At 41.8% G+C, this 16,446-nt stretch overlaps 1 protein-coding gene across 10 annotated transcripts in view; it reads right to left on the bottom strand.

Annotated features, from left to right (window-relative positions):
• srcin1a (SRC kinase signaling inhibitor 1a) overlaps nucleotides 1–10,711 on the bottom strand; it is a 98,343-nt gene extending 87,632 nt beyond the window's left edge. For 7 of the 10 annotated variants that reach the window (XM_069714747.1, XM_069714750.1, XM_069714756.1 and 4 more), the window contains exon 1: nucleotides 8,649–10,036. In XM_069714747.1, coding sequence (XP_069570848.1) covers nucleotides 8,649–8,724 — 76 coding nt within the window. In that variant the 5' untranslated portion in view covers nucleotides 8,725–10,036. Of the gene's footprint in view, nucleotides 1–8,648; nucleotides 10,038–10,137 lie in introns of those variants that run through there. The other 3 variants (XM_069714753.1, XM_069714755.1, XM_069714748.1) reach the window with 2 other exon arrangements.
• Between the last annotated feature and the right edge of the window lie 5,735 nt (nucleotides 10,712–16,446).

The raw sequence follows: 16,446 nt of genomic DNA, 5'->3' as shown, positions 1-16,446 counted from the left end.
ATGGTGTTGAGAGAGCCAACCCTGTGACAACCTTCAAACATCCTTGATCTAAGTTATGGGCCGAGCTGCGGCTTTGGCAGTGATTACCTCTGTCCAGTCCTCAACAAATCTCCTGTTATTGAACAAGGTCAAACATTAGACGGCAACTCCTTGCTGCTGAAATTATGACCCATGAGTGACTCACTACCACCAGCAACACTTACTAAGCGACGCACAATCACAGACGAACAGTCATATTCAGAGCAGCCATTTTCCTCCCTGTTTCCCTCCCACCCTCCGCTCACTACAGTTCATAAAACAGCCTCTCTGCTCCTAATCTTAAGAAAATCTCTGCACAGTGCACACATCTCTCCTGCCTTTCTGGTGTTGCTGTCGCACATGATGTTTCAAAAACATCAATGAAATGTTCTTTATTAAAGCCTTTGGTTTTCCATTAATACCTCCGACTGAGGAGATGGACGCTGCACAGCTAATCGATCGAGAAAATACAAAACGCAGGCAGCATCGGATGAAGCAGGAAGACGCAGGTCTGTCTCAGGGTAATACAGATCTGACCTTTTCATACTCACTGCTCTAATAGTTTATGGCAGCAGCTTTGGCCTCATCCATGAATTTCACATGCAATGTTTGTGACTGCAGTGATCCCCGTTACAGAAAATCCATTTTTGAAGCTTGGCTGGACTCCTGGATGAAGCAAGTCCATATCTGCATCTCAGCCGGTTACAACTCATTACATGTATATTAGTGGGTGATAACGTGGGAATTGGTTTCCTTGTGAGAAGGGTAGCTCCTAGTGGGGAAAATGAGGAAGGAAATGAAAAGTGATCCAGAAAGTTCCAGCAGAGCAGAGCTTTTCTTACTGCACAGACTTGCAATCATACAAGGAGGTGTAGCAAAGACCACACAAACAAGGACATGTCTAAATGAACGAGTGATTTAACAGATTGAGACTGGTGCACAGCTGACGGCAAATGTGATAGAGGTTTAAATGCTGATTGGAGCAGAGCGAAGATGGAAATCTAAATTGTAGCCAAACCCCAAGGCTATGCACACATATTTGATGCTTCAATTCACGCAGAGATTCTAAATCTCTCGTTACAGTTTGGCAAATCAACCTTTAGTCTGAACGTGGAGAAGAAGGGCAAAGAGGGAGAGAGTGAAGGAGTCTATCGGGACGAGGACCGAAATGAGATGAGGAAAATTTGGATCCCATCAGAAGCAGAAGGACGCTAATCTGCCTAAAATCATCAGAGTCTGCACTCCCTGCTTTGTATTCCTGCATGAACATCTCCAGAATGAAAATCAGAAGTGATGGGAGGAGAACGTAGGAGGAAACAGTGTGACTGAGAAGAAAGAGGACTATTACAGCTTCTGCTAGCACCTCACTAACACCACCATCTTCATTTCCTCTAACTCTTCCCACTTTCTTCATTTTCTCCCTTTTTTCTGGGCATGTTTTAGGGTAAAGCTACTTCCCTCTTTCAGGCTTTCTCATGTCTCGCAATTCAGCACCCTTTGTAAAGTAACGCAGATGCCAGAAAGGAGTCTTTAGCCCAGAGGTATCTGAAATATGAGCTAAATCAGGCTCTCCCTACACTCAGGAGCTGACAGGTTCGTAAGTGATTCAGCTCAACTTGCTTCGAACCCTTTTAAGCATTCACCTGCTCTTAAATGTTTAATAATGACCACAAAAAAATGTGTCCACGTAACAAAACAGAACCTTGTGGGAATGATAACAGTGCAACATGATCTGCATTTCCTATGTTGAGACTGCTGCTGCTGTCCCATGCAGGGAGGAAGCGCATGTATTTGAACCTGACACTATGTGCCCCATTTCCACTGAATATTAAAAGCAGAGTGTGCGCTGCTATTTCAGGTACAACGAAACACCAGGTGAGACTCACGCGGATGTCATACCTCTTTGTTCCACAAGAAGAGAATCTGTTTGGTTTTGGAGGTGTGGGTGTACCTGCACGTACAGATACACAAAATAGCCTCCTGGTACACAAAGCTTATAAATGGATTGGTACATTTTTAAAAAAAAAAATTAAAAAAAATTGGACTCTTATTCTTTTTCCAGTTTTAAAAGATGAAGAATTATGGAAAATGACACAAAACTAAAGGCTAAAATTGGCCTTTAATCTGAAAACAAGACCAAAACATTTAAAATTAGGCACACATACTGCATACACTCTGTGTATATAGTCCAATACAATTTAGCAATACCTTTACCTCTACAGTCTTACTGAGTGTACAATTTGTGGCAGGTATGTCGTGCTGGATTGTATTACGTTGCATCGCTGTGCCTAATAACGTGGCCGGGGAGCATTTAAAAAATATTAACATTGGCCTGGGATTTGTATTTAATTTTCCAGTCTTTACTGAGGTGTGTGTGTGTGTGAGTCAGTGAAGAGAAAGCAATAAAGAGGGAAACTGATACCCAACTGATAAAACAGACAGTCGCTGCTCCGACAGAAGAAATTTCAACGTCTCAAAGGCTTACTTGCAATGAATAAAACACCTGGATGATTATTGTTACATAGAACAATAAGCACCCTTGCAGAACTGATTTATGATTCAATTTTGTTTTTAAAGATTCAACAAGAGTGACAATCAGTTTTAGAGGTGCTGGCTGGCACATTTTGTTACATTTGGACAAAGTCAGGTTAGCTGGGAACTCCTTGTTTCTAGTCCGAACCAAGCAGAAACCTTTTGGGGCTGGAAAAAGAAGCCAACGCGCACAATGTTAAAATAACCAACTTTAGAGTAAAAATAAACATGTTTACAAGCCACAAAATTTTTTTTTGGTTACTGTAGTTAATTTCCTCATTCATGACAACTGCACGGGAAGTACATTTTGTTATGACTCACCCGTTTACCAAATTGGTGATAATGGTGTAATAAGTTGCGCACAATTGGGCTGAGCTGCTTTGAGTAACAGGTGGGTGCCATCATAGTTTAGAAGCTGGTGTGTGCAGGGTTCAGTCGGAGCCAGACTTACCATGGGGCTATAGTTTCAGCAACCAGGTTTAATTCGGCTTGCCTCAGCTCCACCTACGCTCCACCTCTCAGCCCATTTTGGGGTTAGCCCGGAGTTAGCCGGAGTCAGGCACTGCCAAAATGGTGATAACCGGAGCCACCCACACTGAGCTTCAAAAGCACTCTTCAGGAAACCTATGAGTGACCTCACAGAGGTTATGTGCATTAGCTAATCATTTGCTGGATTGAACTTCTTTAGTACAGTCTGCTGGTTATTAATATCTATTAGATCGGAATGGCTAACAGTCTGAAGGTGTGGTTATTTCACATGTTGAGACCCAGCATTGTGTACAGCAGGAATTTGATCCAGTATATTATTGTTTGATACATCAGAGGTTATTTAATTAAAAAAGTAAAATAAACCTTAAAATACACATGCACACACATAACATTACATCTTCATTTAGTAAAAGTGCAGTGGGAGAACATGAATTGAGTAAGATGTCACACTACTATCCTGAAAATACTGACAGTGGGATTACTGTGCATGCTGTCAATCATGTGTGTGCTTGATTGCCAGAGGCTCGGTGGAGAGTGGAGGATGAGGAGAAACAACGCAGCCTCGCAGTGATGAAGTCTATATTTCTGCATTTGATTGGATGACTAGCCTTTTAGCTGGTGAAGTTTTACTTCCAATGTCTGCACCAGTGAAATTTTTCACAGATCCCAAGAGGGCAAAAAGTGACCATTAATCACTGAACAAAATAGCCAAGTTCTGGAATAAAACGAGTGCCTTTTGCCAACCAAATTTAAATATTTACCTCATTATTTTCTGTATTCGCACACATTGATCTGCACTGTACCAACTGTCACTATAGCAGAAAACAGATGCTGCTTTCAAATACTGTCGAGAAGCACGGTAATTACTGCTAGGGTACATTTTAATCGACCAATATATTTTTAAACAGCCAACAAATGGAAAAGCTGAATTCTACATTCCTGATATGCCAAGATGTGCTCTCATTATCTTGCCATTACATTACAACACCACTTGCAAATGTCGTTGTGTTTGTTTTTTTTTTTTTCTTCTTCCATTCTCTTGCTGTAGCACAAAGCAGCTCTGTAGCACTCATTCTCTAGAATAGTCAGCAAAAAGCTCTTTTTGATTTAGGGTCCATTTTGTTATGTCTCACTACAGAACACCTTAATATACGACAAGTTGTTTTTATGAGTCGCAGGCTGGGGCTTTTAAGAGCACATTAGGGCAGCTAGACTTCTCCAACAGATCACTGTGGGCCAACTAGAGCCCTGTGAACAGGAAAAGTCTTGCGGATAATGAAGTAAATATGATTCTCTTGGACTCGCAGTGCCATCGTTTTGGGAACATGTTGTACAAGCTGCTATGGGGGTAATTTTACTGTCATTTTCTGCTCTTTTTGGAATTATAACAAACTGGCTGCAGCCAGCCCCATTAGCAGATACAGAGAAGGCCACGATCCAACTTGATTAGAGTTCAGACTTTACAGCTGACAGGAAGTGACAGTAGGTGAAGGACAATTATAGAGTTTTATTCATGTTAAAGTAAGTAGAAATTATAGGACTCTGAGAGCTCAACGCACATGCAAAAAAAATCACATGCAAATTAGAAGAACGTCATCAATTTGACAACACATGCACAGCATTTAGAAAACGCACTCAAAAAAATCAGACCACTTGACACATTTCAGAAACACGCCGCAAATATAGGCATCACAGCACATCACAGAAATGTGCTGCAGTTACACCAAACGACAACGGAAGTGTTTCAAAGGACACTTTAAAAGTGAAGACCATGTCCCGATCCACTCATTTATTTAAGACACAGTTTTAAGTTGGCTATCCCTCAGTGCAGTAGGAAAATGAGCTCAGAAAAAGATGAAAGTGTTTCTGGTTCATTTTAACATCGTCATCAAGTGCTTTAGAGATTATAGAAGATATCTGCTGTTAACCTAATGTTGTGCTTTTGCATACTATTAGCCTGCCAATTCAAATAACCTGACAAAATACACACAATTAATGGTGAAACACCCTGTTAGCTGGCTGTAACATTAATACTTACTTTCAGAATTTGTAACAGGGGATTAACGTTTTTTAATCAGTTGGCATAAGTAAACATAGCTGGCAAAGTATTTAATCCCCAATTGAAGGATACCAACGCTGATTGGATAACTTTGCAAACAGAGCTATGAAGGAAACATTTTGGATTTAAATTTATGTATACAATTTCAAGAAAATATGTGTGTTAGGAGCTCCATGCTTTTTTTCACGAATGTAAAGTCAGTATATCTGTGATGAATTCACAAGTCATTTTAAATACAGCAACAGGGATTGCTGTGGCATTAAAAACTCTGTGCAGCCTACCATCACTGAATTAATGGGGCTGATAGCAGAAACAAAGAATTTTGAAGAGATTGACAAAGACACTGAATTTACTTTAATGCAAATTGGCTACATCTTTTCCAATGACAAAGCATCATCTTTTAGCAAAACATGTTTACCTCCACCCACGTCCACTCCATAAGTGGAAATAAAATTATTAACAAATGGGTACAAAAAAGTCATTTTCACCACTATGCAGTAACACCAACAACATACATGTTTTTTTTAGATAAATAAATTGGACAAATAACTATCATTTATCAGAAAGCCATAGTGAGTAAATATTCAATATTGCTCTTCTCTTTGCTTTGCTTGAATTCAAAAGGCTTAAAAGGTCAAAATTAAATGGAATTAAAACATTTTTTATCACAAGCTGAAAATCACTCTTGCATTGAATTTTACTGTATTTTTTTTGGTGCATCTATTTCATAAAACATGAAATCACACATGGCTCATATTCTCCTTTCGATCATTAAGCACGGATATCAAACTCAGTCACGCACATAGTTGTGGCGTAGAAACAAGGACCTTTGATAAATGCATGTAATATTTAAACTCTTGAATCATTCAATGACCTTGAAAGCTTAGTGTGCTTACCACTGCAGCTGTGAGAGATTCATCATATGGGCCACAAAAGCCTAGAGTAAAAAGCACAAGCCATTCACAAAGGTTTTAGTGTTTCAAACGCAACCTTGGTTTCCATTAAGGAATCCCTGCCAAGCAGGAGAAACCTAAGAAAATACAATGACTCCAAAAATGAGACGTGAAGGCTTTTTTAGGTTGTTGAATGCTCAATTTTTCACAGAACAATTATATTCTGTTGAAGCATGGATCAATCAGTCGCTTAATTGCTGCATGTACTGTATATCATATAGTCATTCCTCATACGCTAATGTAAAGTACACATTGGGAGAAACGTATGTTGGTGCAGCCCTGCTACAACCTGCTGTGATGACGACACAGCATGAATCAAAGCTAAACAGCTTCCCGGTTTGGACAGAGAAGTCAGGGATTTTTCTCATCACACAATCATGATGTGCTCAACCCCCTTTTATGAACGAGAGGTTGTGGCTATATGTGTGTAGGTGTGGAGTCGGCACATCATGTTAATATTTTGTTTCGCCAATTTACTTCAACATCAGTACAACTCGGGCAGAGCTATTCCCAGCAGGGTCAATTACTTGAGAAATGCCCTCAAAACATGCAGCTCCCCTGCCATAAAACATTGCATCATCATTAGCCAATCACGAGGCAGCATTCATGGGGCTTTGTGTGGCACAGACCAAGGGAATAAGCAGGTGCATAAGTACAAAACAGTGACTCCACAAACATGAGATCCACAGTGTGCATCACTGCTGTCAATAAAAGACGTTTAAAGGATCGGGGGAACAGTTTGGTAAAAAGACGATTCTATCAAACACTCATATTACTTGGTGATTTGATCCGGGCCTAAATAGACTTCAACAAAGGCAAGGATATAATGTGGTTCAATTGAGGTTGTGTCCTTGCATGCTAGATAAATATCTGACGGGCACACGATGACATGACCCGGTACAGTCCACCTGTCTCTGCTTTCACCATTGAAAGGAAAAGATGGGAAACAGCCTGGCTGAGCACCTGGGTTTAAAACAAAACCGGTTCTGTTAAAAGCATTTATCTGCTCATTTTCTTTGTTTACTATATTTGCATAGCTTGCGTCAGTTATTGTGAATTTATCAATGTGAGCCCAATCTTCGACTGAAATTAACGACCAGATTTACAGGTTTATTCTTCCACATCCACCCTCCTGCAGTAGACCGTCCTGTGTCGAAATAGTGCCAACGTCAAGACAAACTCCTCCACATTTTTCTGTGGTCCGATTCCAAACACATCAAAGAAATGACAGCAAAGCTGCCGTGGCCAAGAGGTCATCAACATCGCCTCAGACTCTCTTAGTCTTAGTTCAAAGGGAACTGGACTGAACTCAATTTATCCTACACTTTTATCTAGAGAGCATAGGATGAGATGCCATCACTTTCTTCAACACGTCATGTAGAGCCTTGCCATGTTCCACGTCTCTGCCACTACTCTCCCTTCATATGCCATGAAAATCACTTCAGCATGCAGTGTAACAGCCTCTCAAACACTGCGGGCCCCTCCTAGACACGACTCTGGCTTTGCCTCACCAGAGAGGATCAGCATATAGACAGACATGTGTGTTGACATAAACCTCCGCTGAACATACTAGGTGTAGCATGGAGGCATAAAGCTACCAGGATCTACAGTCGCTGCACAATGGCAATATGACGATAAGCATTAGCTCTCCGGCAGGATAATACTGGGCTTAATGCTCGACTCTGCTTAATCTATTCTTCATGGTTTAGCCTTGCAGTGTGAACTGGTAAAACTCTGTAATGGGCTTATAAAGATGCTTCTATTTGCAGTTATAGGCAGCGGTTAAAGTTGGACTAACAAATGTAAATGCCATACTTTTTTTTAATGGCCAACTTAGCTAAGCCTGATCTGGTAAATTGCTGCTTCGCTGGTGGCTTCAATGCAATTAGATTGGTCTTTGGCTGCATTATGTTCAATTAGTACTTACAAAAGCCACCATCAGCAATGACACTCCTGAATACTGCAGGTCTATACGCTTGGAAACCTTTTGTTTCAGCAAATTATTCAAAACTGCTGTGCTTCTGTGGAAAAAGAACTCGCTGCTCAAAACATTCAGCCAACTCTATTGTCTGTTTTAGATAAAATGCCCATGGGTTCGCATTCAGCCTAATCCGTGTCAATCCCTCTAAGATAGACACTGACTACAGACAGAACTCCAAGGACAAGCTTTACAGTGATAAAGCAAAAACTCCAATATATATATATATATATATACATACAGATCAGTGGCCAGCGAAACAGGTTTCATGCCACTGCAGCTTGTCTCTGCCCTCACCTGAGCCTCAAGCCGATTTCCTCTGCGTTTAAAGAGTCAGATGAGAGTGTCTGACAAAAGAATTGAAATATCAGCTTGGGGAAATGAAACCCTTCAAAAGGTCATCTGGAAAACAGCAACAAAAAACAAACACAAAAAAACAGCCAAAAATCTGACCAGAAAGGTTGAAGGCATCACTATTCTCCACCGAACATCAAAAAAAAGTTCACGATTAAATAAGTTGGTTTACTATTCCCCTGTTGAGCCTCCTTTAGGCACTCAGCACTGTTAAAACGAATTATGTCGCCGCTGGCCCGAGAAAGACCTCTGCATCGCAACTTACCTGTCCATCTACGAATAAACCCTTTTTTGTTCTTTTGTTCTTTGGAACTTCCTTTCATTCTTTCCCCGTCCTTCATATCCTCTGTCTCTTGTCTTCCCTTCTCCCCACTAGCAACCAGACTGTCCCTTAGTTTAGTGAGAGGCAAGCAAGCGATGAAGAGGAGGGGAGGAAGAGAGGAGGTGGAAAAGGTGAGGGAGAATGAGGCGTTAGAGAGGGAAACTAGTGTGGATGAATTCCCTGAGCTGTGTGGCGTTGTCCTTCTCTCCGAGAAGTGAGCATTTATCCTCTTCCTCTCTCTTTATTTCTTTGCATCTTAAGTGTGGATACTTTTCTTCTGTTGCTCGTCAGAGAGCGTCGCCACCCCAGGAGTGTCTCAAGTATATTCTCTGCACTTCTTTCCTACTTCAACTTTACCACACACCCTTCCCACGTTTCCCTCAGCACTTGTGTTCATTTCCAATTGTTTCCTCTTCTTGAAATGCAGCTCTTGTAAACAAATGCAAACACACGCAGAATATTCCAACACATACAGACACATTTGCCTGCCTCTCATCGGGAATCAGAGCGCTTCAGTTCATTTTTAAACCACAGCTTGTTCACGCTGCATAACTTGCGACGATTAATTCACATTAAGGGCCATGAAAGAGGGTGAAATAGAGAGATTAAAAGAAAGAAGAAAAAAAAAACAGAGATGCAGAGGCCCGGAGGGAATAGCAAGAGCATCACATTAGGGAGTTGACCCACACGTTCATCCATTTACAATACCATCCCCCATTCACTCAAGGCGGAGCTGCCAAGTCTCCTCATTAAGCTACTATTACAGCCACCATGTTTTTATTTGTCTTATTCATCTTTGTTTCTTAAGTGTCTCGCTGTCTTTCACACACACACACACACACACACACACACACACACACACACACACACACACACACACACACACACACACACACACACACACACACCGAAGTGCCTCATTCCCCAGAGGTTGTCCATGTGGTTGACAGCAGCAGCTGTAACCAACACACCAACAAACACCGACACAATCACACTCTCCCGCTCAACTACACACAAAACAAAAATATCTCTCACGAGTCACCTCCCTCTCTCTTACACACACACACACAAACACACAGACTCACACCCACCGACACCACCTGCTTCACTGATGGTACTTCTGCTGCACCACCCCACCACCCCTCCCATTTCTTGCTGCTCCCACACATGGTGCCTCCACCCAGTGTTTTCCAGTACCCTCATCCCCATTCAACAAGCCTCCATCCGCTCCTCACCCACTACCCGTTAACTGATGCTACCTTTCAGCATCACTCTCCTCAAGCAACGCCGCTCACCACCAGCCCTCAGCCCAACCCCTATCCCCTGCTTTCACAGAGTGACAGGAGGACAGACAGCTGGCTGGATCGCACCGCACGCGGAAGCAAACAAAATACCTGCTACACAAGTATGCATAGAGATAGGGTTGACATGCCTTGGGATGGTGCATTGCCCATGCTGCGACACGGACCGCTGCAGCTGAAAGTGATCGCGTTTCCTGTTCCCTCCTCCTCTTTTTTTTTTTTTTTTTTTTTTTTCCCCCTCTCTTTCCTCCTCCCTCCTCCTGTTCCTCGCTTTCTGGTCTTCACAAAGCGCCGGGTCTCCTTCCTTGTGCCGGTCCCCGCGCTCCTATTCGCTCCTCGCCTTCAACCGTCCTCCTTTCCCTTTGTCTCGCTCTGGCTTTCTCTTCCCTCCGCCGGAACCTCCTTTCCGCGAGATGGCTGTGGTCCAGCAGCGGCGCTCCTGACAGCACTGCGCGTGTGTGACTGCGAGCACGTGTGTGAGTGTACGAGCGTGTGTGTGTGTGTGTGTGTGTGTGTGTGTGTGTGTGTGTGTGTGTGTGTGTGTGTGTGTGTGTGTGTGTGTGTGTGTGTGTGTGTGAGAGAGAGAGAGAGAGAAGAGATGGGCGTACTCTTCAGCAGTGTGAGCTCCGGAAGACTGTGCATGCCGGTGCGGGGATGCTCCGCACACAGCTAAGAGTGAAGCACAAATTTTGCCAATGACAAATTCACACTCCCTCACCCAGTCTCTCTCACTTGCTCTCTCCATGCCTTATTTCCTCCCCATTACACATTATGCTCTCTCTCTCTCTCTCTCTCTCTCTCTCTCTCTCTCCTCTTAAAGACGCAGGCGGCACGCTGCATTGCTACACGCCTCAGGGCACATCTCATGATATGGTAAAGGGGAGTCCAGGGACACGGTCCTGTATGGGGGCTCCGCACACGAGCTAACAAGAGGGTGGGCGGAGAAATGCTTGAAGCATCTATTGTACCAGGAATGGAGGGGTGGGGAGGCGGTGGAGGAGGTGGAGGTGGAGGGGTGGGGGGGGGGGTGTAAGATCGGGGAGGGTGGCGCTGGCGATGCGAGAAAAGAAAGAGAGACTGGAAGGGAGAGATGAGAGCGAACACTTGAAACATCTCCCTTGTGACAACATCAGCTAATGATGAAGCTGCACTGGGCCACAGGCGAGGTTGTAGTGGATTGGCATGGCAACCGGGAGCTCAGTGGCAGGTGAGGATGACAAGGAGGGCGCCGCAGGAGGGCAACCTCAGCACTGCTGTGGCCTGTGGCTCTGCCCCGCTGCATGTTTGTTTGCCAGCAGAAATTATTACTCTTTTGAATCATGGCAGCTTCCACCTTCAGTGCCCTTGTAGAAAACCCCTACTGAAACCGATCATGTATGATACTGTACATCTGACGGAGGACAAACAACTAAAAGAGAGCTACAAGTAACAGATGGGGGGAGGGGGGGGGATCAGGGACAAATAGTAAAAAGCAGTTGTGGATGAGAGAGATTTACATTATTACTGTTAAACAGAGTGAGGCTATTCTTTGCTATCGTAACGGGTGCTGATGAATTAAGAAGGAGGAGGGGGGTGGGGGGGGCAGAGAGAGGGAGAGAAAGTAAAATGCCAGGAGATGGAGAGATAAAAGAGGATGGAGAGCCTCTTCACGAAGAGCGTGATGAATAATATATGATCAGGCTGCTCATGACTTACACAGCACACTGGAATGTCCGTCATGTCCAGCTGGATCACGGCTCGGAAAGAGAGAGAGACAACATCAACCTGTCGGCCGCGGTCTGTGCACCTGAGCCAGGAACGAGCCGACAAATCCCTGCAAACAGCACAAATGTACAGATTTTCTTTCAAGGCGAGAGAAATGTACGAGACCCGGTGTTTAAGACCAAACAAACTGAAACATATTTTCGTTTTAGGGGATCAAAATGTCCTCATTAAAATTAGTATTTATTCCGGTTCATTGAATTTGTTTCTTTTAAATAATAAAAGACATTTCTGATTACCGTATAATGTCACATATTTAGTCATACATGAAGAAAAAAGTGCATGAGGTTATCAGCAGTCAGCAGTAATACGAATTCAATTGGAATATGTTTTTTAATATAAATTAAGGCAACAAGTACAATTTAACTTCACCTAAGGCCAATGATGTCTTCACTAGCAGAGGTGGGCGATATGGTCCTAAAATAATATTACAGTATTTCAGGATATTTCTGTTATTCTCTAACAAAATACAGAAGAATATCCCATTATTTATTTCAAGACCATACAAGTGCAACAAAATAAGTGTTAGTTTTATATATCAGCATAAATGTACAGTGTGCCTTCAAATATTCAGCAAAACTACAAAAAAAAAATTGAAAACAACAACAATTACTCATGAGATCCATATTTTGTGTAAAATATAGTCAATTTCAGCCGTGCTTGTTGTTCCTGAGCATACATTAGACGCGTGGCATCATACTGTCACACTCCATAATGGTATGACATTATTATGTCAACAAATTGAGACATTGCCATTATCACAATGTACGATCATTTATCATTAACCTATACCAATATTACCGTGAACAATATGATGTTGCACACCACCACACTTAAAAGTAGAACTGAAAACAGCTATTTGAGTTCATACCGCATTTATGTCTGAAGCCAGATATCTGTTCATTAATATTCTATATGGTATATGGGATAAACTGAAGGGTTCACGCAAGGAGACAAACAGGAGAGAGAATCATACTGCAGTGTATCAAACCTTCAGTGAAACATGGTGGCGTTTTGTTGGGACACCGAATCGACGACCCATATTTTGTGAATGAGATATCCATATTTGAATATTCCCATATTCCCATATACTTTTTGTATCATCTTACACGACACTCACTTCCAAACCAGACATGTCTCGCCTCACAGAGACCAAAACAAATAAAACCTTGACCAAGAACTTGCCCTCACAACAACAACAACAACAACAACAAACCCCCCCTCCCCCAAAAGAAAAAAAGATGTTGATGTTTCACTTCACCTGCTTCCATTATTTACATCTGGCAGTGGCTTTTTCAACAGTTGATTTCAGGTGATATACAGCATGTTGACATGGAACACCTCACATCAAGCATGTGCACTTGACAGGGAGTATATATATGTCGACTTTAAATTGTATTACTCCTTTTATACCACTGCTGTGTGGCTGTATTTCATGCTGTGAACTTGTGCACAGTGAGTAAACAAACATAAAGCTGCTGCAGTCAGTCTAATAGATTACCAGCCCAAAGACGCTGCAGTTGACAAACTGGGATGATTGCTGTCATCTGCATCATTTGTGCAACAGCTTATCATATTCCTGAGTGATACGTTCTTTTAGGAAATAATACTGGAGTTTGGGGAGAGCTGGTGTTTTGCCCCAGGGTTTATATATTGTACTGAGCAGGAAGCTGCTCATTGCAGAGGTGCATTTTGCTGAGTAAGTAGCTCTGAGTTGATGAGCACACGCTGCCTGTTTTCTAACAAAATGACATCTGCTGTTTTATTGTTGGCTCGGATACCGACCTTATTGCAGAGAGACTTATCAGGGCGCTCAGTCTAAAAATAATACGGCTTTTCATATTGCAAGATTCAAATTCATGTTCTTGGAGGAAATGTTTGGTTGTCCCTAAGGAGTTAAAGGAACCCAGTTTGTCCTGGATGTCCTTCTTCCTTCTCTCCATCTCAGCTGTGCGAGCTTGTCGACCTAGAAAACCCTTCAGCACACTCTGTGGTACAATAGATCTGCCCTTGCTTCAGTGGAAACTGGCCATGAGAGGTTAATGGGGGGGGGGGGGAGGAGGGGGGAATGTCAATGACGGTGTGACTTGGGTGCAGGGAAAACAAGACAACCTTGGTGGGCAGAGTGCAGAGATGCTCTTAATGTATATGAAAAAGAGAGAAGGTAGCTGTCATAAAAGATCAATCATGTAAACACTCCATGTGTCTCATCGTAACCTTCAGACCACGACCCAAAGACATTGTATATGCAGAGCTAGTGGGAGTCCAAGTCTAGTCAGAGGTGAGGTAAAAGACGAAATGTCCACGAAGATGAATATTACTTCCTTTCGTCTGCCGTCAGCCCTCAACTAACAGCAAACAAATACCGTTCCAATTATAAGAAAAACATTCATCATCTGACCATTTCAACCTCCGCAGGAATCCAGCAGGGACATTGCTATCATTGCACTTACCACTTCTACCTTTGATAAACATGAAGAGCAATGTGCCACCGGAGACAATGAGCCACATGGACTCGGCTCGGTCGCAAAGAAGAGTAGTAAACACCTGCTTAGAGCCTGACACCAGCTATTATGTGGAAACTACTGTGTGGGGTTTGAGCAGGTATTACTAAGAGGCCATTCCCCTGAGGCACCCCAGGTCACCCGGGAAATACACTGTGATTATCATGGATGTCGGGCCTGAGCACCGGCTGCCCGTAGAGACCGGTAGAAAGTCAGCAACCTACCTGAGATACGACAGTGTGGTAATATACATCAGTCAACCAGCAGATAATTGTAACTGAAACATTCAAAAAAAAAAAAAAAAAAAAAGACATAGACTGAACTGTGTGCAAGACAACAGGCATATTTATATCTCTAAAATCAATAATCATTATTACCCACTGCTCGGGACCTAATTTGCCAAGAGGTGAAAACCAAAGAAAACACCAGTGATGATTTAAAACTAAGTACATTAACTTTGAAGCCCTAACTGACTTGTCAAATATAGAATGATATTCTTACACATAATTGTAGGTAGAGAATGAGATATTACTTTTAAAAAATTTTTTTTTTTAAAGTGTTCACTTTGACTGCTGTTTATGATTTGTTTATAGAGTTGGAAACAAATATTTAAAAACACCCCGGTATTGTGTGAATATCTGTAAACATGCTTTTGAAGGAACACCAGCAGGTTTTACAAACAGTCAGAAGTCAAAGGCGATGAAACTAAACATTCCCAACATCGGTTGTTTTTTTTTTAAATTATTTTCTATTTCTTTTTGCTGTGATGTTTGAAATTGATATCTGTTCTGTTGTAAACTCAGTTTTTTTTTATTATTTTGTTTTTTTTATAAAAAACATTTTTATCCACACAGCTAATGTTTGCTCACTACCTGGCTGCACACAGTAGCCTACACGTTAGTACAAATGGCAAATGCCTACCACCGGTAAAAAAAAAAATAATTAAAAAATACTCCGTCATTATTAACCTGGGAGCTGCGATGAGGAGGATACAAAACACATCAATTTCTTCAACAAACTTTTTTCCTGAAACATTAGCCTGAGTATCTGTGCAGCTCTGACGGAAACAAACGCACCGAAAAACATCATCTGACAGCGTGATTATCCAGCCTCACCTGAGAGGATATATGTCGTAGTGTGTACCGGACGTGACGTCGACCAGACACTCGCTGCTCAGGATTTGTTTTTTGTTTGTTTTTTTGGTTTGGGGTTTGTTTTTGTTTTTTGTTTTTTGTTTTGGTTGCGAAAAGATGTTGCAGATATTGTAAATGTCAGTTTGGGCATGTATGGTCATCAGGAGAAAATGTTGGAAAGTAACTGGTGATTTGACTTAAGTATAGCCTGTGGTATGTAGAGAGGTGCTCACTTTCAGTATTTCCATTTTCTCGTTACTTCATACTTTGATTGAATTAATTTTCTTATTGTGTCATGCAAAACCAATATACTCAAGTCCAAATAGGCTTACCAGATCAAATTTAAACTCTACAACTCATTAGTGTACCAGCACATTTCTGGATTGTAAATATACATTTCATCATATTAAGGACAAAACAAAAACAAAAATAAGATCCATTGTCAACTTCTCCACAAAGCCTGCCATCCCCCTGGATGTTTTTTGTTTTTTACAGTTAGGCTACTGCTGTATGCAAATACGGTACTTTTTATTCCATTACATTCATTATTCATTATTATGCATAAATTGTGAATTTACATCAAAAACATAAGATCATAATATATATATATATATAGGTAAAATTGAATTGAAATGAGAAAAAAAAGGATGATGAAAGCAGCGGTTTGTAAACTTTTGGGCATGTGAGCTTTGCTAAGAGCCGTTTAGGTGTCAATAAATTGTTATTAGGTCGATTAGAGAAGGATTTTCGCTCTAAATAGCTTATCTTTCATTTTAAGTAACTATTTGAGGCTCCAGTAGGTACATTTATCCAGTGTTTCACAACACAAGCAAAGATTAGAGAAAAAAAGACAGTATCTTATTTTTCTATCCTGCTACATTAATCTTGTCAAAGCTCCCTTTGGACGGGGGCAAACCCCCAGGTTGCGTAGAAGTGGACTGAAGTACATTTTGCTGGTAATACCTCCGTACTTTTACCAACATTTCATTGTTGTACTTGTACTTGTATTTAAGGATCAGAGTATTTCTTCAACACACCTCCA

This window comes from Brachyistius frenatus, unplaced genomic scaffold (genome assembly GCF_029030835.1).
Source record: "Brachyistius frenatus isolate BFR_SWC_R1_liver_20210118 unplaced genomic scaffold, ASM2903083v1 Contig_134, whole genome shotgun sequence".
Classification (NCBI taxonomy): domain Eukaryota; kingdom Metazoa; phylum Chordata; class Actinopteri; family Embiotocidae; genus Brachyistius; species Brachyistius frenatus.
The sequence above is the reverse complement of the archived record's forward strand: the minus strand, read 5'-3'. Positions and strand labels throughout refer to the sequence as shown.